This window comes from Calonectris borealis, chromosome 12 (genome assembly GCF_964195595.1).
Source record: "Calonectris borealis chromosome 12, bCalBor7.hap1.2, whole genome shotgun sequence".
Classification (NCBI taxonomy): Eukaryota; Metazoa; Chordata; class Aves; order Procellariiformes; family Procellariidae; genus Calonectris; species Calonectris borealis.
Genome location: NC_134323.1, coordinates 21,621,055 through 21,647,899, shown reverse-complemented (window position 1 = coordinate 21,647,899; position 26,845 = coordinate 21,621,055). Strand labels below are relative to the sequence as shown.

The following is a 26,845-nucleotide window of genomic DNA, read 5'->3' as shown; positions in this document are numbered from 1 at the left end:
GGGGATACACCCAGAGCAGGCTCCCAAAATGGGCTCGCAGGGTGCCCCGGTACCGAGGGAAGCACCCACATGGGACAGCCATGACACGTCCCATGGTCGGCAGAGGACGGGGCCGGTGGCACAGGGCAGCCCAGAGCCCCGTAAATGGATATATTGCTCCGGAGAGAGGCCGAGGCGAGCTGTCCCCTCGGCCACCAGCCGCCGAGCACGATGCCCACCCCTCTCCCAGACGCGGGGCCCGCAGGGACGCTCACACTGGGACCACTGGCCACGGAAGAGGAGCAGAACTTCTTCCCGCTGGTCCAGACCCCGCAGCGAGCAGGAGCGCGGCTTCCCCACGGCATTGCCGAATTACCGGCGGAAAACGGCCAGCGATGGCCGGGAGAGCTCACCACGGCAGGCTGCGGGCTCTGCCCAATGCATCCCACCAGCACCGCAGCATCGCCAGCCCAGCCAGGGCCACCCCCCTGCCCCGTCCCACCCTGCGGGGACCACGATGGGTCCTCGCCTCCGGGAGCCCCCGATGTCACCCACGGCGCATCCCAAGAGGCCGGCGGCAGCTGGGAGGGGCAGAGCCGGTTGCGGGGGCAGATGTGCCATGGGGCTTTGCTGCCTGCACCCCTGCCAGCACCCAGGAGCCGTCACTTCGGGATGCCAGTGAGTCAGGGCTGGCAAATGCCTCGGGGGGGGGTTTGCACAAGAGGGGAGGGGTTGGCAGGCAGGCAGCGCCCGTAGGAGGAGCAGACATGTGGGACGCGGGGATGATGCCACCCCCAGGATGCCGGAAGCGGGGCACGGGGAGCTGCAACGCCGAGGCAGCCCCCCGGGGAGGCACAGAAAATACTGGTTTTGGGAGCGGAGGCACCCAGCTCATCCCCGGGGACCAGGCAGCAAATCCTCCCCACCCCGCGGAGCAGCCCGGGGTAACAGCCTCCCCAGACACCCCGCCGCCCACCCCGGCCTGCAGCATCCCTCCCCAGCAGGCGTGGATGGGGAAACTGAGGCACGGAGGCTGGCAGTGATGGAAAAGTGCAGCAGCATCAGAGCGGCGGGAGGTGGCGGGGGGGGGGGAAGGCAAGCGGAGGCAGTTAGTCACCTGCACGGACCGAAAGGAAAGGAGCGACTCAGCGAGCAAAGGGAGCGGGAGAGGAGCGGGCAGGAGGCGTGCCGGGAGCATCCCACGCCACCGGCTCACCACGCCGCCGCTAAAAATAGGCACCGGGTTGGCCACTGTCATCTTTACAAGAAATGTGGTTTTCCGAGCTGCTGGGAAGGATGGCTCCCGTCGTCCTGGCACTGTGACCCCCCACCTGGCACCACGACGCCCTGCCCGGCATCACCAGAGAGCCCACGCGGGACCGGGGAGCAGCTGAGCTTACAAAAGAGGAAAGGAAAAAAAAAAACCAAACCAAAAACCACCCCATCAAGAGGTGGCAGGGTTGAACAGCGCAGACCGCCCTCGCTATCTAACACCATCTAATAGCAATAAAAGAAAATCCACACGCAAAAATATGACGGTGCTTTCGCCTCCCCCCGCCCCAGCCCATGCGTTTGCTCCGCGGAGCAGAATGGGAGATAGCGATCGAAAAAGAAAGTCAAAGCTCTCATCAAACTAATGCAACATCTGCGGCTGATAACAGGCGCTGGGGAGAGCTCGGCTTCTCAACCCAGCTTGTTTCGCAGCGCACACGGCTGGGGGGGGTAAAAAAAAAAACACCTTGAGAAACAAAATCCCATATGCAGCTGCCCCCCCATCAGATAATTAAAGCACCTGCGTTAATCACATTTGCAATGGAACAAATTGTTGGAGCCCTTTTGCCCCTCTTTGCTGTGTTTGTTTTTCTAGCAAATCCTGCTCTGGTCTGGTGGGGAGAGATAAGTGGTCCTTATCTCCCCTGGCAATCTCTATCAGGATGGAGATCGGGCCTCGGCGCTTATCAGGAGCTCAGATCTACTGTAGCTGAAAGCAGAATAGAAAGGGAAAAGGAAAATAAAAAAAAAGAAAAGAAAAAAAAACACAAACAGGCCCCTGCAACTACTACAAAAACATTCGCTTCCAGTTAATTTCAGAAGGAAAAAAAAAAAAAGAAAATATATATATTAGAACAACAACAGAGGGAGAGGCACATCAGCAAGACGAGATCAATCTCCCACTTATCAGCTTCCCCCATCGGAAGACCCGGCGCTGCGAGTGCACGCACAGGCAGCTGCCAGCAGCCTCGCTCATCAGCTCTGTGCCCGCGCTCCCATGTTTGAAGTTAATAAATATAACAGGCTATCTGGGTTGGAGATCAGCTCCTGCTCTCTATCAGCCCCTCACATCTATCTACCAGCAGAACAAAAGACAGAAAAAAAATAAAATAAATAAAGAGGGGGAAAAAAACCCCAACCCTATAGAGCAGCAGCAGCTGCAGGGAGGTTGCTGGTTTTACAGCCACGGACAGAGCGGGGGGGGAAAAGCAAATGCCCCCCCCGGGCAGGTACCCCGCAAAATGAAATAAAGAAATGCTCCGGGTGTTTTCTCCGCGATCGGAAGCCACCATCTAGATGCAATCGGCTTTCAAAGCCTCACCACCGCCTGCCAGCGGGCAGAGCGGGTGCTCCCGGGGGGCTCGGAGGGACCCCACGTTGCTGGTACCCCCATCCCCCTCCATCGCTGCATCGCTCCAGCCCAAAAAGCAAAGAAGAAGGTTAATGCAGCCGGTTAAAAATAGTCCAGTGCCTGATCTTTGTCTTATCGCTCTTGGCGATCGCCCGCTCTCCCGGCGATCTCCCCTGCGAGCCTATCTGCGCATCGCATCAAGCTTTAAAAAAAAAAAACCAACAAAACCCAAAACCCAGCAGAGATGAAGCCAGAGCGAGAACATAGCGTCACCCAGGAAAATAAAATCAGCAGATACCAATCTGGAGGAGGTTTTTAATGCTCCAGCCGAGATGATAAAAAGGATAGACTTTGTGGAAACAGGTCCGGTCTGTACATGAGAGGAGTCTGGTTACCGGAGCCCTGATTCATGCATACTCGGCGGGGAGAGCTGTCGGAGGCAGCGGCAAGGCGCTCTCGCCGCGCTCGCCGGCTCTAATGACTGTTTTCATGTTGACACATACAGGAAGGGTTCCAAGCTTTCAGCTTTTAATCAGTTTTGGCCATCGCCGGCGGCCTGAGATCAGCCTCCCACTTTATCATTTCTTCACATCTCTGCAGAAAAGCAGCAGAGGAAGGCGATGCGAGCCGCCTTCGCCCGGCCAAGCTGCCACGGCCTCATCCTGCCCCATATTTTCCCCCCACCAAGGTCCACGCCGGTGGGTGCCAGGACCGGACGGGCGTCCTGCCGTCGGCGCGTCCCCCACGCACGCAGCTATCGCCCACATCGGCGTTGTTATTTCAACGGCTGCGACGCTACCGCTCGCTTCGGTCTGAAGGCTCCCGGTTTAATGAGCTGGAGTTACCCGTGGAGGGATCGCCGGGCAGCTGGGCTTTTTGCCGAAATAAAGCCGCGGAAGTTGGATAAAGCTAAAGAAGAAAACTATCACCAAAAAAAAAAAAAAAAATAGGAGGCAGCTGGGACTATTTTTAACTCTACCCGGGTAAAAGTCTAGCTGAGCTTTATCACCAGAGCAATCACCCCAGGCAGGGAAACAGGTAGGTGCAACTCAGCCTTGCAATTATTTCAAGAGAAAGATAAAGCTAGATTATCACATGGTGGCCAGCCTTCCCTATCCTCCCATCTCCCTCTTATCGCCAGCTTCCATCGACTCGAGGGGGAAAGAAAAAACACACACACACACACCAGAGAGGAAGGGAGAAAAGCCGAGCTAAGCCCGTCACTGAAAAACTTCCAGCACTTTGCAGAATTTCTCAGCGCAGCCAGCGCATCCCCGCCGGACCGAAACCGGATCCCGGCTGATGGGTCAGACTGTGGGGAGCACGACCCTCCGGAGACGGGGAGACACGGACGGTGGCCGAAGTCCACTGTGGGACCCCCACGGTGGTCCCTCCTGCTGTCAGCCCGGGGTGTTATCACCCCGTCCCCGCCCGGGCTGGGGAGCAAAGCGGGAGCTGGGGGGGCCACCGGGCAGGGCGAAAGGTTGAGGCCGGCGCGGTGAGCGGGGACGATGGCGGTCAGCGGGGACGATGGCGGTCAGCGGGGACGATGGTACGCCGTGTCCGGGGGCACTGATGGTGAGTGGGGGGTCCCCGTGCGGAAAGGGGAGCTCCTGGCAGGGTGAGGGTGCCGAACCTGGGGTGAGGAGCTGCTGGCAGGGCTGGGGTGCCCGGGGGGGAGTTGGGGTGCCCCGTGGAGGGGTCCGGGAGCCCCGGGGGGGGCCAGGGAGCCCCTCGCCCCGGCTCACGGCGCTGGATGGGAGGCAGGCGGGGGAGATAAGATCACAATTTCAGGCCGTCCCGACAGAGCGATGTTATCAGGACGGGACTTGCAGAACGGAATATTTTAAAGCCTTATCAGGGCCCCCATCGGGAGCCGGTACCGGAGCCACCGCGCTGGCGGGGGGGAGGCGGCCGGGAGGGGGAGGCGACGGGGACGGAGCCCAAAGCGGGCGGCCGGTAGCGGGAGCGGGCACCCACCGCGGCCGTCCCGGGTGGGTGCCGGGGGGTGAGGGAGTACCGGAGGGGTGGGAGGGGGGTGGGGGGAGACACCCGCGCTCCGCCGGGGGCGGGGGTACTGCCGCCGAAGGGGTGGTGCAAAATAATGGGGGGGGAGCGGTACAGAAGGGGGGAGCTGGTGGCAGCGGGGGGGTGCCGGTACCGAGGACTCACGTTTGATCTGCCGGGGGTTGCTCTGTTTCCTCCTGGACATCGCTCGGCGGGGGGCGAGCCCGGCGCCCCGGCTGGCGGCTGGGCGGGCGGCAGGTGGGTGGCGGCGGGCGGGCCCCCGGCTGCTCGCATGCCCGCCCGCCCGCCCGCGCTGCCGGGCCGGGGCCGGGGCCGGGGCCGAGGCCGGGGCCGGGCCGGGCCGGGCCGGGCCGTGCGCGGCGGAGCGGAGCCGCCGCCGCCGCCGCGGGATTTTCTCAATGGGGCGCCGCGGCCGATCAAACCCGCGGAACGTTCCACGGGGGCGGGGCCTGCCCCCGCCGCGCGCCGCCGCGGCCGCCCATAGGCCACCGCCCTCCCCGACGGCCCCGCCTACCGGATGGCGTAGCCGGCTGCCGCCGCCGCGGCGCGGGGCGGGGCGGGGCGGGGCGGGGCGCGGTGGCGGCGCGGGGGGGGGGAGCCGGGGCGGGGGAGGGGGCGGTGCCCCCCCCGGGGGGCCCGATCCGTGCGGGGGCTCGGTGGCCGTACCCCCCGCCCCGAAGTCCCCAAAGCCTCCCGCGTGTCCCCAGTCGCTCTTTGGGGTGCCCACGCCCCCCGTGAGGCTCCCAGCCCCCTGCCTTGGGACCCCCTTTGGGATCCCCAAACCCTCCTGCATGTCCCTGACACCCCCTTTTGGGTTCCCGAGCCCCTCATTTGGGATCCCAACCCCTCCTTCGGGTCCCCAGGCCTCTCCCTTGGGACCCCAACACCCCCTTTGGGGTCTCCAACCCCCTCCTTTGGGTACCCACCCCCGCCCTTGGGGTCCCCAAGACCCTCCTTTGGGACCTCAACCCCCTCTTTGGGGTCTCCAAGCCCATCCTTTGGGATCCAACACCCCCCTTGGGGTCCTCAAGCCCCTCCTTTGGGACTTCAACCCCCTCTTTGGGGTCCTCAACCCCCTCTTTTGGGACCCCAACCCTCCTTTGGGGTCCCTGAGCCCCTCCTTTGGGGTCCCCAACCCCCCTTTTGGGGTCCCAGTCTCCCTCTGCATCTTCACACCACCTCCGGAAGGTCCTAAACTCCCACCAATCCCTCCTTGGGGGGTGGGGCCACCAATCTCCCATTCTGGGACCTCAGTCCCCCCCATTGGGGTCCCAACCCACCCTTTGGAGGTCCTCAAAGCCTCCTGTGGAGCCCCCAAACCCTTCCATGGGGTCCCCAGGCCCTCTCTTGGGATCCCAAACCCATCTTAAAATCCCGCTCATTTGTAGATGAACAGTCCAAAAAGTCCCACTTGCGACTTCAGGGGTCACCATGACCCTGGCTCCGGGTGGGGGGACACCCCAGGGTGCACTGGGGATGGAGTAGGGGTGCTGGGGTTCCCCTCGGCATCATCCCAGCCACGCGAGCCAGTCCTCGCCACGAGCCTCCAGCCAGGCGGCAATTTTGGGGCTAATTGTGGGGTAAACAGGAACCACTTATATTTTGGGTCCGTGATGGGAATATTCTTCTGCGAAAAACAACCATTTCTGCCAAACCCGGCCCTCAGCCGTGGCCGATCTCGGTTCGGGGGGGGGGGGTTTGCCGGCAGCGACAGCCAGTGCTCCCCAATTAGTGATGCAATTTTTGGATCGGTGGGGGAGCAGAGGGCTGGTGGGCTGCGGGGACACGGCACGGCGCGGCACAGCCCGGCCCGGCACAGCACAGTGGCTTGGCCGTGGCCCTTCTCCATCTATCCCTGGACAGATTTTTTTTTTTCCTTCTCTTTTTCTTTTTTTAAAGGGTTTTTAATTAACTTCCTGTTCCAATAGTGGGATAATGAGTTTTAAGCAGCACATGATTCCAGTAAAGAGGTCAAGCCGGCAATGAGGATGTCAAAAGAAATTAAGTTAGGAATTAAGAAGAGTTCCAGGGGAGAAAAAAAAAAAACCCAACCCATCGAGGGAGGGAGATGCTGCCGAGGACAAGGCTTTGCTCTCCCCCCGCTTGGCCGGCCGCCCCCCAAAATGATCCTGATGGCGTTTTTCACCTCGTTTGGCCCCGCATCGCAGCCTTCCTGGAGACCGTCACACCCCGGGGCAGGCAGCTCTGCTTCCAGAGCCTTTCCCCTCCCCGCCGCGACACACGTGTGTAATGAAATCAAGCGCCCGCCCGTCACCGCTTTGCAGGGTCCGGCCCGAGGAGACCTGGGTGGCCTCTGCTTTGCATCAGCCGTGATGGGCGCTGGCTCCCTCAGGGCCTGGGTGCTGGGGAGCCGAGGCTCCGCTCTGCTGCTTTCGGGGGGTCTCCGTCCAAGCCCGGCACGGCCACCGGCGTTTTGGGGTTGGGGGCCAGGGCAGGGCTACAGACCCAGCCGGCTCCTCCGGGCACATCCATGGCATCACCCGCCAGCGCCGCTCACAGCACCAGCGTTATTTACCCGGCGTCCTTGCTTACACCGAGACAATTAGACAAACCATATAATTAAATGCAACACCATTAATTGCGTGGACCTGGGGGGCTGCGGGTGAGCAGACGCAAACAGGGTGCCCAAATTTCCTCTCCCCAGAACGGAGCAGGGGGGTGTTGGCTATTCCCGGCTCTTTGTGCGAGAAGAAGCAGCGACAGCATCCCTCGAGGGGCCGAGGGGCCAGACCCCGCTCGCTGTCACACCCTCGGGGCGCTGCATCTCACCCCTGCAAGAAGCCAAAAAAGCCTCGACCGAGCCGGTGCGTGCCGAACACCGGCGTGCAGCCCTGCCCCGGGGAGGGGAGCGCAGCTCGGGGGGGAAACAGGTTGCAGTCCTTCCCCTCGCACATTCCTTGCCAGTGTCCTTTTCATTAGCTTTTTGGCACCATCCCAAACCCTCTGAGATCCCCCCCCAGGCCTGAGAATTTGCCGTCGCATCAAACAACACCGGGCCAAGGGCCGGATCCCTGGCGTGGGGACGTCCCTGAGCTCCGCATCTCCCTGCCCCATCACCCCACGCATCCCACCCCGCCGTGCGGGGGACCCATGGGTGCCCCTGCATGGGGACAACCAGCACGGTGCCGGTGACAGCGACACGGCCGGTTGTTTTTTTCCCGACCCCCCTCCGATCCCGTTGTGTTTGCAGAGAGATTGTTATAGGGTAACAGAATAAATAGCGTGTTTTCCCGAGGAGTGAATTACACGCCTGCAGAGCAGAGATAATGCGCGAGCAGCCGTTTCCCCCATTGTGAGCGAGGTGACATCTTTTTATGGAGCTGTGTACATTTGTATTAGTGCCAATTAATCTGGGGTGATATTATTAGAGACGCAGGGAGAGGAGGTGTCGGCGGAGGAATGTAAATGGGAAAAGCTAAGGCGCTGCCTCGGCCATATTTCACAGGCGAGGGGCGGGCGGTGGTGGCGCTGGGTGCTGTGCTGAGCACCCCAGGGTCTGGGTGCTCGCGGGACCACGGGCTGCCCCAACCGGTGGCACCGTCTGCTGGCACAGCTCTGCCAAGGCTGCACAAACAGCTATTTCCAGCTGCAAAAAGTCACGTTCTAGGGGTTTTTTCTTCTTTTGTCCCAAGAGGGAGGAATGGCGTCTCAGTGCCCCTGCCCACAGGCAGGCCAGGACCCGCGAGGCTGGGTGCTGGGTGCTGGGTGTGCTGCGGAGGGGCCCTGCCACCTACCGGCAGGAGAACCTGGCCCCGGGTGCCACTTGTCACCTGCCTGTGGCTCAGCCCCAGGCAGCTGCCGGCAGTCCGGGGTCCTCTGCGGCTTGGGCTTGGCTTGGGCACGGCTCGGGCATGGCTTGGGCACGGCTTGGGCACAGCTTGGGCACAGCTTGGGCACGGCTTGGGCACGGCTCTGGCATGGCTTGGGCACGGCTTGGGCACGGCTTGGGTACAGCTTGGGCTTGGCTTGGGCACGGCTCGGGCACGGCTTGGGTACGGCTTGGGCACGGCTTGGGCTTGGCTTGGGCACGGCTTGGGCATGTCCCTCTGCTGCTTGGGCACAGCCTGGGCATGGCTTGGGCATGTCCTGTGCAGAGATGCTGCTGTGGGATTCGGGGGTCCCAGGAGCTGCGGTGGCAGCACGAAGGTTTTTGGGTTAAAACAAATGATGCAAAATGATGCTGGATGCTACTGAAGTCTGGTGGGAATGTGCGGATGAGCGGCCCCCGTGCCCCAAATTCAAGATTGGGATTTATCAGTGCTTATTTTCCCCCCCATTGATCTCCCGCTATAGGGATGATGCTCTAACTCACAAAAGGACTGATCCCCCCGTCCCTGGGGGTCGGGCAGCGAAGCCGGGCTGCAGCTCGAGGGGCATCGCTGCTGGCAGGACGGCAACCCCCGGGCGGGTGCATCGCTCCTGTGTTATCTCCCCGGCTCCCCAGCGCTCCCGTCCCCACACCCCGCAGCCGCCCGGGCTCGGGGTTCCCCCGCCTGAAGGCGATTCAGCATCAGGGATGCAGGTCCCCATCACGCACGATCGGCCAGGGGGACGTGGGAGCCGGGGTTTAAATTCCTGCTGTGCAAGGAACAGCCGGATTTGACTCAAGAGCAAGGAGAAAAAAATACAAATCTTTAGCCCCTGCGAGCGGTGTGACAACCATGGTGGATCCCGTTATCCTCTGGGCTTTACGGAGAGGCTTAAAGCACCTCCAGCTCAGAAACTTGGGTGTGCGGCTGAGAAGAAAGGCCAGCTGGATTTGGGGGGGCTTGAAAAGCAAACAGCAGCTTGAGGAAAATTTAGGGTGGTGGCAAGAAGCCGAGAAATCCCCTAAGGGACTCTCTGCAACGCCAGGCACCCTCCGTTCAAACCCAGCCACCTGCAACCCCCCCGGGGCCGGCTGTGGGGTCGTCCCCATCCGCAGAGGGTCTGGACTGGGGCCGAGGATGGTGCAGCCCAGCCGTGCATCCCGGTGGGGTGCAGCCCTGGGACCCCCGGACGTGCTGGGTCCCGTGGGTGCCCCCCCGTGCTGCTGGCACCCGCCGAGCAGTGAATTAATCTGCAGCCGGGAGAAGCCGCCCGGCTTTGCCTTCCTCACTGGAATTACGTTGACGGGGGCCTGCAATCTTCCAAGTGACAAGCGCTGCCGGATAATGTGGGACTCGGCAAACCCGGGGGCTTTAGGGAGCCGGGGGGGGGGGTCGCCCGCTCAGCAGGCACTGAGACCGCGGGAGGGGGAAAAAAAAACCCCACTCTCACTTAGAGGGAAAAGGGAAGAATTAAATATTTCAGCCTTAAAAGCTTTAAGAGCTGCGGGGATGATACCAGCGTCTCCCGGGGGAGCGGCGGGACCCGGGGCGAGCATCGCTCGTGGCCTGTGCTGCAATAAGGTGGGTGCTGCTTTAGGACGGCGTCCCCGCACCCTGCCCAGGGCACCGGGGAGGGGCCCCATCCCCTGCAGCAAACCTGTGGCTCCCAGGGGATTTCATTCCCAGGTGCCCGGGTTACGCATCCGGAGGTGCGGGAGAGCTACGGTAACAGCCAGGCGTGAAATACTCCTCCGCCCCGTAGGTTTGCTGCCCTGGTGAAATATAGTAGAGGGAAAACATAAAAGTCCCATTTCCAGCTCCATAATATTTCCTGCCAAAACAAAGTGAAATGTGCTGCCTTAAATTTTCTGCAAAATTCTTTTGAGGTTATTTTTTTCCCTAAATTAAGCCATACTAATTATTTTCAGTCACTTTATCTCCACTCTGCAACACACCAGGAGGGTGCAGGCAGCAAGCATTTTAAGCCTCCATAAACAAAAGAGTAGTTTGGAAAATAATTCTATCAATTAATCAAATTAATCCTGCAGTTTTAGTTACAAGCCCCAAGTGGCAAGGATTCCAGCCTGCAGTTAGGAGCTATCTCTCATTGACAGCGTTTAAATGTTATGATTGCAACAGTAATTAAAGAATATAATATGCCTGGCTTTGTGTCAGCCTCCTGCCGTCAGACCTCAGCGCCGTGCCGGCAGAGGTCAGCTTGAGGACAATTTGGTGATGACCAAACTGGGCCACCACCATCACCAGTTGGTGATGACCAAACTGGGCCGTCACCATCACCAATTAATGACGACCAAACTGGGCCATCACCATCACCATCACCATCACTAGTTGGTGATGACCAAACTGGGCCATCGCCATCGCCATCACCATCACGAGTTGGTGATGACCAAACTGGGCCATTGCCATCACCAATTAATGATGACCAAACTGGGCCATCACCATCACCAATTAATGATGACCAAACTGGGCCACCACCATCACCAATTAATGATGACCAAACTGGGCCATCACCATCACCAATTGGTGATAACCAAACTGGGCCATACCACCACCAATTAATGATGACCAAACTGGGCCATCACCATCACCATCATGTTGGGCTTTTTTCTCCCCCGCTGGGACAGGACACCCGTGTCGTGAGTAGGACTCAGGCAAGATGCAGTTGGGAAGAGGAGACGCATGAGCATCTTCACCATTGAGAAGCTCCACCGCTTTGCAAATGATTGCAAGGTGATGGCAGTGGCACCAACGTCCTCCTGCAGCCACTTTGCAGAGGACACCACGAAGACGTTCAGAGCATCCCACTGTCGATTAGAAATACCATCGTTGGTTAGAGATGTGCGCGGGAGGAGGGGACCGCGGGGTACGGACACAGCCAGGGACAGCATCCCACAAACATCACGCAGACAGGAAATTTCTGTGAAAATATTGGAATATATTTGAAAAGATTAATCATGTATGATTTTACAGTACCACCCCATATTTTCATCTCATACTTTATTTAACAATATTAAAGAGGCACTTTAAAAGCACACATACAACATCATAAAACGGCGTTTCCTGCTCTCTCTCTGCTTCTCTGACAAAATATCAAAATAAAAACTTTTGACAGAACACATTGCACCCAAGGTAAATTACCTACAATATTTTTATACAATACAAAGAATTGTAAAGATACATATTAACAGAATAAAGCCTCTTTTTTTTCCTTTTAAATCTAAAACAAAACAAAAAATAATTGCAGGACAGACGCAAAGTACTCTGACTGTTCATATCACATCAGTGCATTACTTCACCTCCTTGACTTGGGAGTATTTCAATAGTATTTTTAATTATCTTCCATGTCCTCGTTTGCACCTGAGATTTCTTTCCGGATTCAAAAGTTCGGTTGTATAACGTGCTCGTTTAACGTGACGTAACCTTTTCGACACTATGGAGTACCAGCATACAGGATTTTTTCCCCTAAAGTTGGATTTTTTTTGTTTTTCCTGCTTCGTTTTCTTTTACAGGTAACGGCTACTTCCTAACGGTTCCCTTTTATTTTTCAATCAAGGAAGTCTGTATTCACATTACAAAAGAAGAATAGCACCAGTAACTGCATAGTAAAAAGCGGATACCTATAGAGCCACTAACTCAATACAGTAAGATAGTTTAGAAGTGATACCGTTGAGGGCACTCGGACAGTACCGGTTCGGTGCGGTAAATTGGCACAGTTTTGTCGTTGCGCAAACCCCCCTCCCCCCCAAACAAAAAGAAAACAGACACACACAAAAAAAACCCTAAAAACTCAGAGTTTGTCACAAGTGTCAAGGTGCAGTTTGCTCGCGGTGGCGGCTCTCCTCCGGTTACATCGTCTACAGTGGTCAAAGAGTGGCAGCATCCTCTGAAGGGCTCCGACAGCCCCGGCGGCCCCAGAGCCGGTTCGGTATTCTCTTGACGATGTAGAAACAAATTCATAGGGATGGCTGTCAAAATATAGGACGCTCCATTCTTAATTTAATTTTTTTTTTTTTTTAATTGTATCAACTCTTAGGCCGGCTCCCAATTAAATGAATTGTACGGGATTATTTGTGCAAAATCTTCAAAAAAAAAATTTGCTTTCTACAGTGTACTGCACCTTATGAATAAGACGTCTACGGAATGAAGTTCATCTCTTCAAGTACTTTGTACAAAGATAACACAGACACAGTCTCAAAAGGGTCTGAGATTTGCAAGTATCCTTATAACCTCAGCACTTCTGCAATAAAGCAATTGCTCTCGACGATTCAGTCTGCCCAAAGCGATTACAATTTCAGTTCATGAAAATCATCAGCAACATCAAAGTTCTAGCATTTGCATGATAAATCAGGTGAATTAAAGTAGATTAGTAGACACAAAGCAAACTATTTCACAGAGGCTGCAGTGCAAGTTCATTTAAGCTAGACAGAGAAATCATGCTACACAAACGAATTTAATGCTTTGATAATTTTTCCCTTGCAAACCCCATGAAAGCAGCTGAGGATCACCATAAGTCACTTCCATAAATTACTCTGAAGTATCTCTTCTTAAAGGAATTTTAAAGCTAGTTAATTTTTGCCCAAAGAGTTGGCTTAGCAGGTTGTTCTGGGACTCGGCGGTGCGGTAGCTGGCCGAGCCGGCCGGCTTGGCACCCCGGGCGGCGCGCGGGCCGTGCAAGGAGCCGCGCGGGGACGGCGCCGGCCCCTTGGCCAACACTTGGTGGAGGCTCTTCCCCAGAATGGCCTTCCTGCGTTTCACGTCCCCGTTGGCGTGACGGAGCTCCCCCTTCTTCTGGTTGAAAGTGTCCAGGACCATCTTCTTCACTTGGGTGCCCGTTTTGGGCTTGGGTACCAGTTTGTTGCAGTGCGTCTCCCTCCTCCCGGGGGAGAGGGCAGAAGCTTCGGCGTTGCTCCAGCCGGCGCGTTTGAGCTCGCCAGCACCCTCGCTCCTCCCTGGGCACGGGGTCCGGGCCTTTTTCTTTTTCCCATCTCCCTCCATGTTCTCCCGGGAACCGGAGCTGCTCCGGTGGCTCAAGGACTTGTGCTCTTTCCGCCTCTTGGGGTGAAGCTTGCCGGCGGCTTTGCTCGGCTCCACGTGGCCGTGTCTCACGGCGTTGCTGGCTGCCTCGCCTCTGGGCTGGTGGCCGGTGGATCTGCCTGGGTTGCCACCTTGGTCCTTGGCGTTAGCGCTGCTGTCCCTGGCCTCGGGCACGGCCTTCTCCTTCCCCGAGATGGATTGCTGACCCTCCTCGGTGCTGCCGCCGGGGCTGCCCGCACCGGGAGCCGCCTCGCTGCCGGGCTGGCTACCTGTGGTCTTCTTCTGCAGGGTTGAATCTTTGGCAGCCCTGTTCAGCGTGGGCGATGCCGTCTTCAGGGGCAGGGGGTGGTGGGCAGCCTCTGGAGATGTGGTCTTAGACGCATTTTCCCAAGAAGAGGTGTCGCTGGCACCGGGGTTGCCCCACCTGTGGGTCTCCTTGGCCAGTGAAGCCTCTGCCTGCGGGGAAGGAAGCTCCGAGACTTTCTTGGCAAGCTGGAGAAATGGGATCCCATCCATGGCGTCGGTGGCTGCACTGGGATTTTCCAGGACACCTGCTATATATTCGTCTTTGTTGCCTACGCTTGTTCTTTTATGGGCATCGGCGTAGCCACGTTTCTCGGTCAGGTGTGGAGGAGCGAGCTTTTGGTCTGTGGCCTGGTTACAAGCCAACCCAGCAAGGTCAATGGTAAACTCGGGCGAGTCCAGGAAAGGAAGTGGTTTCCCATCAAACGCTCCTTTCTCCAGCTCCTCGATAGACAGGGCAGCGATATGGCCGAGCTCCGGACTGCTCGCCGCAGCCTGTGGCAAAGATGGGGAGAGGCAGGGTGGTGGAGGCAGTGTGTCAAACTGGGATTTTTCCATCTCTGCCAGGAGGTCGGAGAAGTTACCCACCAGGTCTTCTGTTTTCACGGAGGGTTGGGGCAGAGGTGCTCCTGGGTCACTGGGTGCTGTAGGGAAGGAGTCAGTGGGAGCCTGCAGGCTGGGGCTTGCAGCCTCTACCAGCTGAAGGTCACTGGTGTGGTCCAGGTGGAGCGGTGAGCTGCGTGGGAGTGAGCTGCCATGGTGAGCAACCTTCCTCTTCTTGCTCGGCGGCATGCCCTCCCGGAGAGAGCTGTCCTCCTTCGCCTTCTCCCTGCCTTCTCTGGAGGCAACGCCAGGCCTCGTGACCCCTCTGAATTTGAAAGTCTTGTTGCTTCCCACCAGGTGCTTCTCCATATGCCGGTCGTACTGCTCTTTCTTGGAGAAGGTGTAGTTGCACATGCTGCAGATGAAAGACTTCTTGATAACGTGCATGACGTCTGCGCAGAGCTCGCAGGCATACAGGGTGGTGTGCTTGATCTCCTGCTCCTCCACTATCCCGTGCTCCTGGCTGAGGTGGTTTCGAAGCTCTTTGGTTTCCTGGTAGAACATCGGACACTTGTGGCACAAGTAAATCTTCTGTAAACTGTGCACGACTAAGTGCCGCTGGAGCTTGAAGGGTTTGGGAAACTGTTTGCCACAGTGGTGACAGTCCCTGGAAGGATCCTTGCAGTCTGGGTGCATGGGGACAGATTTTGGGGCGCCTTCGCTTTTTGCCACGTGCTCTGGAGACGGACTGGCGGATGCTTTAGAGGAGCTGGGTGCAGGTGGCTTCACCTTGATGTTGCTTTCCAAGGGGTCTTTCATCACCTTGGCCTCCTGCTCGAGGGGCAGCTCCCTGGGGCTCTTGCTCTCTCTGCTAACTGCATGCTTGCTGCTGGGGTCGGTGTGCCGGGAGGACCTGCCGGGCTTCCGATACATGATGGTGTTGAGGAAGTGGGTGACAGCGGCATTGTCCTCACCAAAGCAGGCTGGCAGGCCCATCACGGACTTCTGCGCTTGCCCCTTGCGAGCGAACTGGGTGGCGTGCTCCCGGAGATGTTCGTTGTACATCCAGACGTCGGAGATCTCCTTCAGGCACATCCCGCAAGCCCACAGCCCGGCTTTGTTTTTGGCGTGCTTCTCCTTCAGATGGTCCCTCAGCTGCTCCCGGGAGCTGAATTTGCGCTGGACACACATGTAGCAGGTAGGCGGAGGGGAAGGGTTATGGGAGAGCTTGTGGAAGTCCAGCTCCCCTAACGTCAGGAACCACTGGAAGCAGACTTTGCATTTGTACTGCTTGTCTTTGGCCTTGATGGTTATCTCACTGCGATTTTTCCCCAGCTTCCCATCTTCTAGCTTACTTCTGTGCTTGCTGTGCTGGCCCGGCTTCGGCTTGAAACTCACGGCGTTGTCCTCCCCATGGCCAGGAAGATCTTCGCAAGGGCCGAAGAAGCACATGTCTCTCATTTTCAGCTTTGCGTTCAGCATCTCGATGTCGATGGTATGAAATTCGGGAGAGTCTGAATCGTCGTTGGCCTTGCCATCGTAGGGTTCCTCCGCCAGGTTGGGGGGCTCGGAGCTCGCTTCTCTGAGCGAGTGCTCATCCTCAAGGTCCATCAGAGGCTCAAACATGTCCTCGGCAGAGAGGCTTTCTCCCTCCTTCTCCAGACTCCCCCAGATGTTCAAGCTGGGGACGTTGTCCACTTGGCTGTTTTGGCACAAGAAGGTTAGCATGTTGTCTTCCAAGTCAATGTCCTCCTTCCCCTGGTCAGTCTTCTCGCAGTCTGACCTCGGCGCAATGCTTTTAGATCCGCTGGGAGCAGCATCTCCGCTCTTCGCCTTGCTGCCGTGACACATGTTTAGCATTAAGGCATCGTCAACAGAGATGGTTTCATATTCGCAAGGGTCCTCTCTGGTGACACAGAAAGAGCTGGTTTCGCTGAGGTCAGAAGCTAATCGGATCGTGAAGAGGTCGATGGCACCCGCTGGCCGGAGCTCTACCTCGGTGACGGGCTTGGGTTTCTTGCTGCGCTTCCCATACACCCGTGTGCACTTTCTCCGGATGAACTGGTCATCCCGGGGGAACAGCTGGGAGAACGTGGAGTCATCATCAAACAAGCTCTGGAGGTCCGAGACGGCCGCGCTCTCCACGCAGTGCTCTCTGCCCGGTGGCATGTCTGCCTTCGCCCACCGCTTTGGCTCCGCAGGAGGAGGGCTGGTCCCCGGCGCGGTCTGCAGAGCGCCTTGCCCAGGAGCCTCTCGGGTGGTTTCTGAATCACTTGTCTCCAGCAGCAGACCCTCTTCAGCAGGAGCCGTGGCACCCTGCGCGGCACCACTCTGGTTCTCAGGGCTGCTGCCTGCTGCAGGACCGTCTCCTGTCTCAGCATCCATCTCCACACTATCAGCACCACGATGCTGCTCTTTGCCTACCTTGCCCAATCCCTTCTCCACTTGCTTCACAAACCTGCTAACCCATTTTTTGCAAGCCTGCGTGTCTTCCACTCCATTTGGATCTTCCACCTCCCCAGGACAGGCGACCGTGTCCGTTACTGACTCCTTGCTGACCATCTCCTTTGAAGACACCATCCTGTCACCCAGGTCCTCTGCAAGCTCAGCTGCACAAGGGGACTGTTTAGCTTTTTGAGAGTGCTGGGTTGAGTTGGACCTATTTTGCTCCTCTGTGGAGATGCAACCACCTGGCTCATGCAAGCCCTCCATGATCCTGGGCAGACTGGAGCTGAGGACAGCAGGGGGAGGACCTGCGTTCTTCTCCAGCTCACGTGGACCATTGGGCTCATTTCTGCTGGGAAATACCTTTGCTTTCCTTCGTCTCACTTTCCTGTTTAGCTTCTTTTCAGAATTGCTGTTCACCTCTCCAGGATCTTTGCTTTGGCTCCTTCTGCCCTTTTCTCCCTTCCTGGCTTGCTGTCCTGGGTCCAGCTTCCCAGCCGCCGCTTCGCCTGCTCCCCTCGTCTCCGAGCGCAGTCCCTTCGCCTTCATCTCCTTCTGCAGAACACGTATGTGGTGCAGCTCCTGGGACATCTCGAAGGAGATCACGCTGAGGTCGCTGAGCACTCTGCTGACCACTTCTTGCATCTGCACGCTGGGCTCTTTCTCCAGGTCTGAGCATATTTTCTTGGGGATGTGTTCAACATTGGTGGTCGGCATCTGTGAGCTGCAGGTTTTATCTTTGGCCGAAGTCTTCAGGCTCCTCCTGGGCACCTTTTGGGCTGCTTTCGGTGTCTTGTCTGCAGGAACCAAAGTGGACCTGGGAGTCTTGCTGGGCTGTGGTACGCCAGTGTTCTTTACCTGGTGCTTGACAGCTTTGTGCCTGGTCAGGCCAGGCTTGGACCGGAAAGTGGCTGAACAAATGTCGCAGGTCACTGGGAGCCCATTTGGCTTCTTTTCTTTGTGAAGTTCATTTTGGGAAGGGTTTGGAGTACTGTTAGCCGTGTTGCCTTCTCCTTGGCCCATGCTGTTTAACAGACAACTCTCAGCTTCTCCAGCCCCACAGCTTTTGGGTTTCTCCCCTGTTAAAATCTTTCCTCCGCTCTCTGTGGTTTTGGAAAGACCAAGTCTCACCGCTGCTGCCTCTGAAAACTCATGGCCGTTTAATTCAGCAGGACCAAGATCTCCAATCCGTGTAAGACCTCTGCTTACAGCAGCTGGCACCTGCTGAACAACAAAACCATTGGACAAAGCCTCTGGTTCACTTCGATGCTTATTCCCATCATCAGAGCAGCTTTCAAGTTTGTCCTCTTGATTCAGGTTTACCTCTCTTTCTCTGATTGGCAGAAGATCTGTTGTGGGCTGGGTTGGGTAATCTTGGGTTTCTGGAGGAATGGAGTTAACGACCATATCTGTGACGGTGCATGCTTGGTTTTCTTGAAGATGAGAGCTTGACAGCACAGCACCAGCACTGTCAGGTACCTCTTTCCCAACACCCTCTTGGTTGAAAGGCGGCGAGCAAGGAAGAGAGCAGTCCTTCCCATGCGGTTTCTGGGGACCATCCATCTCCAAGCCAGAGCCCACCAGACCATCAGTGTGCAGCAGAGCGCAGGGTCTCGCCACCCCTTCTCTTTCAGGTGGCCCGTAGTTACCCAAAACGCCGTTGGGGAGGTGACAGTGACCGTCCTCAACCTCCTCCATCGGCACAGCCCCGCAGTGATGCAGCGAGGGAGGAAAGGCGGGTGCTCTCTTCCAAGTCCCTTGCTCTACCGGGCCCACGGTGGGGTGATGGACATGATGGCTGTTGGCCTCAGGAGGATACCTCTTCGTGATGAATGAACTCGATGCGTTTAGCAGGGATGCGCTGTATTTCTTCTCATCCGAGAGCTGAGTGCCAAGGCTGGGGACCTCTCCTCCCTCGGCCCCACCGCTTTGCAAGCATTTGGGGTGAGAAAAATTGGTTGGCAAGGGCAGGCTGGCCGGAGATTCGCCTGTGTAGTGACAGCCATTGAGGGACCTCTTCTTGCCATTTCCTTCTCTGGGAACCTTTGCACTGATTGAGCCGGCTTTCATCTCCGGCACCAAGCGGTGATCCTGGTGGAGATCCTCCTTGGAGGGACTGGGGGGGCTGGTGGGACTCGTGGAAGCACTGCGCTGGGGCTGTGCGCCCTGCCCCACCTGATTCCTTTCCAGCCTCTCTGCTGCTGCACTGCCCAGCGTTTCTTTCTCGAGCAAACTACGGCTTAAATGGGATTGCTCATGTTTTTTAAATGCCAAGGTCGCTTTGTTTTTATCTTGCTCCTGCTCTTCCATGAGCTGATCAGCTTTCTTTCCTTGCCCTGGCAGTGGGGTCACCGCGGTGTTTTTGAGTGTCGAGAGGTCATTACGTTCTCGGGGAACACCATCTGCACAGATATTAATGTCATTCAGCTCCGCATGTTCATTTGCTAAGTGCTGCAGCTCCGTTACATTATTTTGCAACTCTGGCTTCGCAAATGTTGATTGTTTTGCACGGTAAGAGCCCATTGCACTGAATGACTCCAGCTGCTCGCATGCACCGGAGAAAAGCACAGCCTCTTTCGCTGGGGCAGCAATATTTTCTGCATTGCCTCCAATGGGGACGTTGCCCTCCCCTTGGGCAGGGCAGTATGTCCCATTTTCCCCTTCCAAGGCACCACCGCTCTCCTCTTTCTGCTCTGGCTGGACGCGGGCGGTGGCAGAGGGGTGGCTGGGAGCAAGCAGCATGGGGAAGCACGGCATCAACAGCTCCTCTTCGTTGCTCTTCACCGTTCGGGCAACAAAGAGCTGGAGCTGCTGCAGAGGGTTGGCACCCGTCTCCTGGGACGCCAGCATCTTCTGGGAGCTGCAGTTGCTCTCCTTGGGCAGACTCAGCATATCGAACAGCAGCACTTTTTGCTTGCTGGCTTTGTCACCGGGTGCGGGGGCTGGATAGGTGGTGGGGCTCTTCCTCTCCTCCGTTTCTTCCACCAACGCAGACCCACCACCATCCCCTTTGAAGTCCATGGTGCTTTTCACCATTCTGGGTGACTCGGGCTTGCTTAAGGGTCTTTCTTCTGTATCTGGGACCTCTTTGATGTGAGGCGAAAAGGCGAGATCCAAGGCTGGGGTGGGACCTTGCTGAAAGCCAAATTCAGGTTTACGGTTTGGAAGATGCGCATCAAACTTCTCCAGCTCTGCAGCATCAGCAAAGCTTTCATCTGCTTTCTGCGGCACGGGGAAGCTCTCGGCACCACGCTGGCATGGCAGGGATGGCAGGGGATCTTTGGTCGCTTCAGCTGCCTCCAGGGTCTTGGGGAACACGGAGTCGGTGACAACAGGAGGGCTTTTTGTCACAGGGTCTGTGTAGACTGGAGCCTCTGTTTGGTCTGGCGTGAGTGAGCCAGGTAGACTTTTGGAGGAAGACCCATTTTCCATCTTTCCAGGGTCACTTTCCTTGGCAGCCACAGCTCCCTGGAGCTGCTCGCTGCTGTCTTTGGAGCAGAAACGGTCCGCGGCGAGCGGGGCTGGTGTGCACATCCCTGCCTCCAGCGAGCCCAGCTCCACCGGGCAGGGCCAGGGCTCCCTGGGTCTCCTGTAGTCCCCGCGGGTGCTCGCGACGGCCGGCTTCTCGCCCTCCAGCCTCTCCCCGACGCAGAGGCTTGAACTGCCCAGCTCGTCTGCCAAAAACAGTCCTTTCTCCTGGGCCATCTCTTGCTCGACCGGCAGCGGTGGGAACTGCTCAGCCGCCTGTCCTCGCAGATGGGCAGCGACGTGTTGCTCGGGTTTCCGAAGGGCGACGGATGCCTCGCTATCCAGCTTGCTGGTTTGCAGTTGACTCTCCAATTCTGTGACTAATCGCTTGATCTCCAACTCATCATCTGATATGTTGTTCATAAAAGTCACGTTATAATCCGTTATCCTGTCCGGCAGCGGCAAGGAGAGCTGGCTGGTGGGGACAGGTCCTTCCTCGGGGAATTTCTTGGCTAGTGGCTTCTCCACTGAAAGGCTGTGGAACTGAGTCATGTCTTCTGGCAGCATCGGAGCCACCTCCTCCATCAGGGACCAGTCTTTCTCCGGCATGAATGGTGGATACGGTTGCTCAAACGGCAGCGGCTTGCTGGGGGGATTGCCGGGGCAGGCAAATGTTGTCACATAACTCTCCTTGCTCGCAGAAACGCTCTCGTACAGCGGCGGATCAAACTCGGTGACGGGAAGCTCGCCAAATATCGATGAGGAATCGAAGCTGAGAGGGGAGGAGACCTTGCCCTGCGGCGTTTCTGCAGCGTAGGGGGAGATGCTGGCATGCTTCTGCTCGAAGGAGCTGGCGTTGATGTCATCCCGGCACAAGTACATGTCATCCATGTGCGAGGAGCCCAAGCCTGGGGGCTTTGAGAAGAGGTTGTCATCGTAGTGACCGGGAAGGCCTTTGGGATCGAAAAACGCGTTGTTGCTGCTGACGTATGGATCGGGTGCCTTGGCAGTGAGCATCATCCCCACTGCATCCCCCCCATACGGGGCAACCGGCGCGGGATAGTCCTTCCGACCGTCACAGAGCCCGTGGGCCTTCAAGTACTTGATGCCCGCTTCCGAGTAGGCGGCACTCACATTGCCAGGACTAGCTTCGCTACCGCTGTGGGAGGGAGCGATCAGCTCTTCCGCATGGTACTTCAGCCCATCGCTCGTGAAAGGGGCAAACTGATGCCTCTGGTTGACCACGGTCAGCTCGGGTGAGCCCTGAGCCTCCAGGCTGGGTTCGGCTGCCTCAGCCGTGTGCTTTGCTGCTGCTTTGGGCTCTTCTGCCCCTTCTTTACAGGAGAGCCCGACGGGGCTCCTGCCCGCGGCGGCCGTGCTGGGCAGCTGCCTTCCCTGGGGCTGCGGTAACGGCTCCTCCTGTGCACAGTCCGTCACAGCAACATCTGGTTCAGTACTCGGACGTGTCCTGGAGCCTGCTGGCAAAGGTTTGGCTGAGCCACACCGCTTGCTCCCCCTGGAAAAGTCCTCTTTGCTCTTCTGGCTCTTTTTTGGGCTCCTGCCCTCGGGAGGGCTGAGAGGAGTCCTTGGCGCGTGTGCCGGGCTGCCCGAGCGCCTCCTCCTCTGCGTGCCTCCCTTCTCGCCGCCCGAGCCGGCCCCATCAGCGCGGGGTGGGCTGGTGCCTGTCTCGCCGGGCACGCTACCACTGTGGTTGCTGCCAGTAGACGACTGGCTGCTCCGTCTTCGGACTCTGGCAGCACAATCCTCTTTCTTGGCATCCTCCTGGCTTGGGACCCCCCTGTGCTCCTGTGTCTCCCTTTTCTGACTGTCCCTTTTCTGGCTGTAGCTCCAGGCTGGGTCTTTCTCTTTGGCTCTCTCGCTTCTTCCCGGGCGTTTCTTGCTAAAGCTGTACTTGGTCCTCCCGATGAATCCTGTACCATGCTTCTTCCTCCCCCGGAGCTTGCTGCACTCTGCCCCATCATCATCTGAGTCGGAGACGTAGTCGTACTCCCGAAACCTGCCCTCCTTGGTGGCTGGCACCAGCCTCTCGGTGACCTGGGGGAACTGTGCCTGCTTGCTGCTCTTCACCTGCAGTTTGTGGAGCTTGTTCTTCTGCTGCACGATCTTGTGAATGAGCTCCTTGCTCCACGTCCCGCTTCGGGGCTTCCGCTTCTTCATGTCCTTCATGGAGAACCGGGGTGGCTTGGAGCTCTTGGTGGCAACACCCAGCCCCACCTCGCTCTTGGTCGGAGGCTCCTGGCTGAGCTTCCTGGGATGCTTTTGGCTGGAGGTGGACTTGGAGGAGGTGGTGGCTGGTGGGACGTTGTTCTTCCTGCCCGCCCGCAGCCTGGCCGTCCTCTCCACTCCCGCTGCCCCGGGATCCGGCTCCTGGGCTGCCAACCTCCGTGCCGCCCTCCCCTTGTGAAGGTGCTGCTTTCCTGCCCCTCTCTTCACCTGCTCCCCGCCTGGGTGGCCATCCTCGTAAAAACAGCCGGCCTTGGGCTGGCCCACTGCCTTCTCCTCCGCTGCTGCCTGCTTTGATTTGCTCTCCGAGGCCAGGGCTTCCTTCGCCTTGTGGGACATCCCGCCGCTGGCCGCCTTCATGCCCGTCAGCTCCTCATCGGCAAATACGTCTATGAAGCTGCTGTCGATCTCTGGGTTATCTGACTGGTACCCCAGGCCGTTGAGGGCTTCGGTGATCAGGCTGTCCAGCTTGGCGTCGTCGATGTCCAGGTCCGAGGCGGTGAGCGGCAGGGAGCCGGCGGCCAGGCCGTTGAAGAGGCCGCCCTTCAGAGCATCTTCCTTGCCCTCGCTTTTGCTTTCCCCATCCAGCAAGAAGTCATCGCTCTTGTTTAACGCCAACAAATGCGCCTGGGGGTCCGGAGAGAGCCCAGCACTGGGGGGCTTGGGGGGCTCCGGGGGGAGCGCTTTCCGCCCCTCGGCTGCCCGGGGAGCATCCTTGCCCTCTCCCTGGGGAGCGGGATGGGAGGCGCAGAACTGGCGGTGCTGCAGGAAGGAGGAGAGGTTGCTGTAGTTCTGGTCGCACTGCTTGCAGGTCAGGAGCACGTCCAGCTGGTCCAGGCTGGCACTGCTGAGCGAGCTGGCCAGCAAGTGATGGGAGGAGTACGGCGGCGGAGGCTGCTCCCCGTCCAGCCCATCAGAGCATCCTTTGGCCACCTCCACGCCGGGTTTGTGGAACGGGCTTGCCGGGGCGCATTTCAGGAGGTTGTCGTCTTTCAGGGCATCAGGAGGGAAGTGGAAGGCTTTGATGGAGTCCGGGGGGTGGTAATGAAGCGAGCCCGGGCTCAGGACGTCGGAGGGGTGGAAGGTTTTGTTGCCGTCCTTGGGATGGCACGGGTGCTGGAAGAAGGGAGAGGGGGTCAGCGCTCCGGACATCTGGCTGTCTTCGAAGCCGGGGTTGAGCGGGCTGCTGGACATGGGGGAGAGCGACGAGCAAGTGCTGCCACAGGTGGGGTTGGGGACAGGGGACGGCAGCGGGGACTCGCAAGGTGAGGCAGCCACCAAGGCTGACGGCGGCAGGACCAGCGCTGAGCCCGACGAGCTCCTGGAGGGAGGAGGACCTGCTTGACCTATGCTGTAGAAGAGGGTTTTGCTTCTCGAATCGCAGGCGGGAGACCCCGGCTCCTTCCCACTCTCGAAAGAGAAAGCACCCGTCGAGTTGGGGTCCCCCCTCTGGACCCCGAGGCTCTCTCCCGACAAGAGCTTTTTGCCGTGATACCCCGGAGAGTTACTTACAGGGGGCCCTTTCTGGGCTTTCCCGCTCCCCTGCCACTCCGACGTGCCCAGGGGGAAGGGGAGCTTCTGGCTGGTGATTTGTCTCGACAGCTCTAGCCTGTTTTGACCGGGCATTGCAGAAGTGAGGTGTATTTGCTGCCAAGGCATCCTGGCATTTTTCTGCCTGTGCTGCCTCTGCTCGGGGCCAGACTGGCACTCGAATGAGAACTGGTTTCCAACAGGGTTTGAATAAGGTGCTGAATTCTGATCCATGGGAGAAAACGCCTTAGTGGCACCTTCCCAAGCCTGCACAAGCCTGGGGTGGGTGGGTGCCGTAGTGGGAATGCTTGTCTCGAAAGGCACGGATCCTGCGCTGGCGCTGCCCGCGGGGGAACTGTAATAGGCTTTGCTCTGAAAGTGCACTTGGGAGAGAGAGTTTGGTGGCATGTTCCTTCTCAGAGGGCTGCTCTGGACCAGCAGCCGCGGGCTGGGGACACTGTCTTTCGCTGAGGCTTGCCTCTTACCGACTGGCTTTGGCATACTAGGCGAGTGTAAACTAGACGGAAAAACAGCTTGGTTTTCTTGGAAAGTGCTTGGGTTTTGGTCGATAGCACCAGACGACGAGAGAGCACCATTGGGGTCGGCGGGATGCTCGCCCCTGCCCTTGCAGCATGGCAGCGGGCCGTGGTGCGGGGCCGGCGGCGGCGGCGGCGGGTGCAGGAAGGGTGGCAGCGGCGGCGGCGGCGGGGCGGGCAAGCCGTACAGCCTGCCCTCGGGGGACATGCTGTCGTAGGAGCCGCCGCTCAGGGCCTCCTCTTGCCACTCTCTGGAGGACGAGTGGAAGGCGAAGGCGCCGTGAGCCAGCTGGCCGGCGGCGAGCCCCACGTCCAGGTACTCCTGGCTCCCCGCATCGCTGCGGTACGGCTCCTTCCCCGAGTCGTGCAGCAGCTGGAAGGGGTACTGGCACGGCAAAGCCCCCAGACCGTGGGTGCCGGCTTTGCCGCCCTCGGGGAAAGAGCTGGGCTTCTGCACCGAGACCCCGTAGCTAGCACCGGCAAAGCTCTTCTCCGGGGAAGGCCAGGAGTCGGCCCCGTTCGCCTGAAACTCTAAATAATGTAGCTGCCCATTGGTGCCGGGGCTCTTGAGGGGGATGCCGGCGGCGGGGGGCTGCCCTTTGGGGCCGTGGCGGGGAGCGGGCTGTGAGGTATAGTTGGCGGAGGTACGGCCGGTGGCGGCATCGGGGAAGCAGCGGCCGAAGCCGAGGTCTTCTTGCCGGAGCTCGGCCTCGCGCTGCGGGATGCTGGGCACGTGGAAGCGGTAGCTGCCGGCCACGGGGCCGTGATTTGCCTCCGGCTTCTTCGGGGGGGTCACCTTCTGCTGGGGGTAGGCGATGCCGATGGTGGGGTTCGGCCGGGTGCCGGCGATGCTGAGCCGGTAAAGCTGATGGTGGCCCCGCTCGCCCTTCCCCGAGCGCCGGCTGCGCTCGCGGGCTCGACCCTTCCCCGGGGGGGACTGGGGGCTGCCCTTGACCTCTCCCCAGGCCCCGTCGTTGCCAAACTTGGGTTTACGGTGGAGGGATTTGAAGTCGATCTTTCCCGCTTGCTGCGGCCGGATCACGGCTTCCCGCTGGCTGTGGGGCTCCTTGTCCTTGGGGCCGGGGAAGGGGGACGTGCCCTCCCCGCCCAGCGCCCTCCCATCCTTCTCCCCGCAGCCTTCAAAGCCAAAGTCCTTGTCGGGGTCTTTGGGGCCGGCCTCAGTATCGCCGATGGTGTAAACATGCTGGGTCTCTCCAGTCATGATACCGAGCGGGGGGGAAAGGCTAGAAAGCCCCGTTTTCCCGTCCCGCTGCGAGCTGCCGTCCCTCCGTCACGGGCATGGTCCTCCACTGATGGGCACCGGGGCGGCGAGAGGGGCAGCGGCTCCCCGGGGCCGGGGCGGCGCGGGGTCCCGAGCGCCGGCGGGGCTCTGCCGCATCGTTTCAGACCTGGGGAGGAGAAAAGAGAGAAAGAGCGGCCATCAGCTGGGGAGGGAGAGGAGATATTTTGGCCCCTTTTCTTGGCGCTACGGTGGGGAGGGGGATGGAGGAAGGGACAGCGCAACCCCCTCGAGCAGCCCCGGGACGAAGCCCTCCAGCTTTGGCTCTTCAAAGGATGCTCGGAGCATTTCACCTTTGGCAAAAGCTGCTGAGCGAGGCACTTTTTTCCTCCCGGGGAAGCTATTTCTGGGTACTACTTAGCAACATAAGCAGAAAAAGATGACAGAAGAGCTCCACCTACGGATTAGCGGGAAGGGCTGTCGGGCCGGGCTGGGAGAGGCGTCCTGGGCAGGGCTCTCTGTCCCTGTGTCCCCACGTCCCCATGTCCCAGCTCCCAGGGCCGGAGGGACGATGAGCTCAGGCTGTGCAGCAAAAGGCTTTTGCTCCACCACAATTCCCCCCCCCAGCGCATCCCTTTGGCCTCGACAGGTTATATTAAGGAGAAGAGTAAACCCCTGTTATAAAGTCTATTGGAAACAGGAAGGGTTTCTTTCTCCTCCCTCACTAGAAACGCCTCTTTACTGCCTGCCGCAGGGGGCAAAGGCATGATACTGCTGGGAGCTGGGGAGGGGGCAACCTGGCTGCAAAGCAGCGTGAAATTCAGCTCCTTAGTCTTCTCCTGGGTGTAATTCTTACAGCTCCCCAGCCCCATTCGGGGTCCACCCCGTGCTGCACAACCTCGCCGTCCCTCGCCTGCAATCTGAGCAGCAAATGAGAATTTCTGCAAGAAAAGGGGAGCGACCTGCATCTATCTGGGGTCTCTGCAGCATGCAGGGGTCCTCTCTCAGCTCACATTTGATG

At 58.7% G+C, this 26,845-nt stretch overlaps 2 protein-coding genes and 1 long non-coding RNA gene across 4 annotated transcripts in view; all 3 read right to left on the bottom strand.

Moving 5' to 3' along the window:
• The window catches only part of ZFPM1 (zinc finger protein, FOG family member 1), a 34,452-nt gene extending 29,442 nt beyond the window's left edge, over positions 1-5,010 (bottom strand). For both annotated transcript variants that reach the window (XM_075161580.1, XM_075161581.1), the window contains exon 1: positions 4,775-5,010. In XM_075161580.1, the coding sequence (XP_075017681.1) occupies positions 4,775-4,814 (40 nt within the window). In that variant the 5' untranslated portion in view covers positions 4,815-5,010. The remainder of the gene's footprint in view (positions 1-4,774) is intronic.
• On the bottom strand, positions 2,898-4,754 carry LOC142087393 (uncharacterized). Its single transcript, XR_012675441.1, has 2 exons — positions 3,789-4,754; positions 2,898-3,524 (listed from the first exon to the last, which is right to left on the bottom strand). It is a non-coding gene; the product is annotated as an uncharacterized LOC142087393 (long non-coding RNA).
• A 5,985-nt stretch (positions 5,011-10,995) lies between the features above and the next one.
• On the bottom strand, positions 10,996-25,806 carry ZNF469 (zinc finger protein 469). The gene has a single exon (XM_075161579.1). It carries the CDS (start codon positions 25,804-25,806, stop codon positions 13,006-13,008), a length of 12,801 nt encoding a protein of 4,266 aa, XP_075017680.1. The 3' UTR covers positions 10,996-13,005.
• Positions 25,807-26,845: the final 1,039 nt, after the last annotated feature.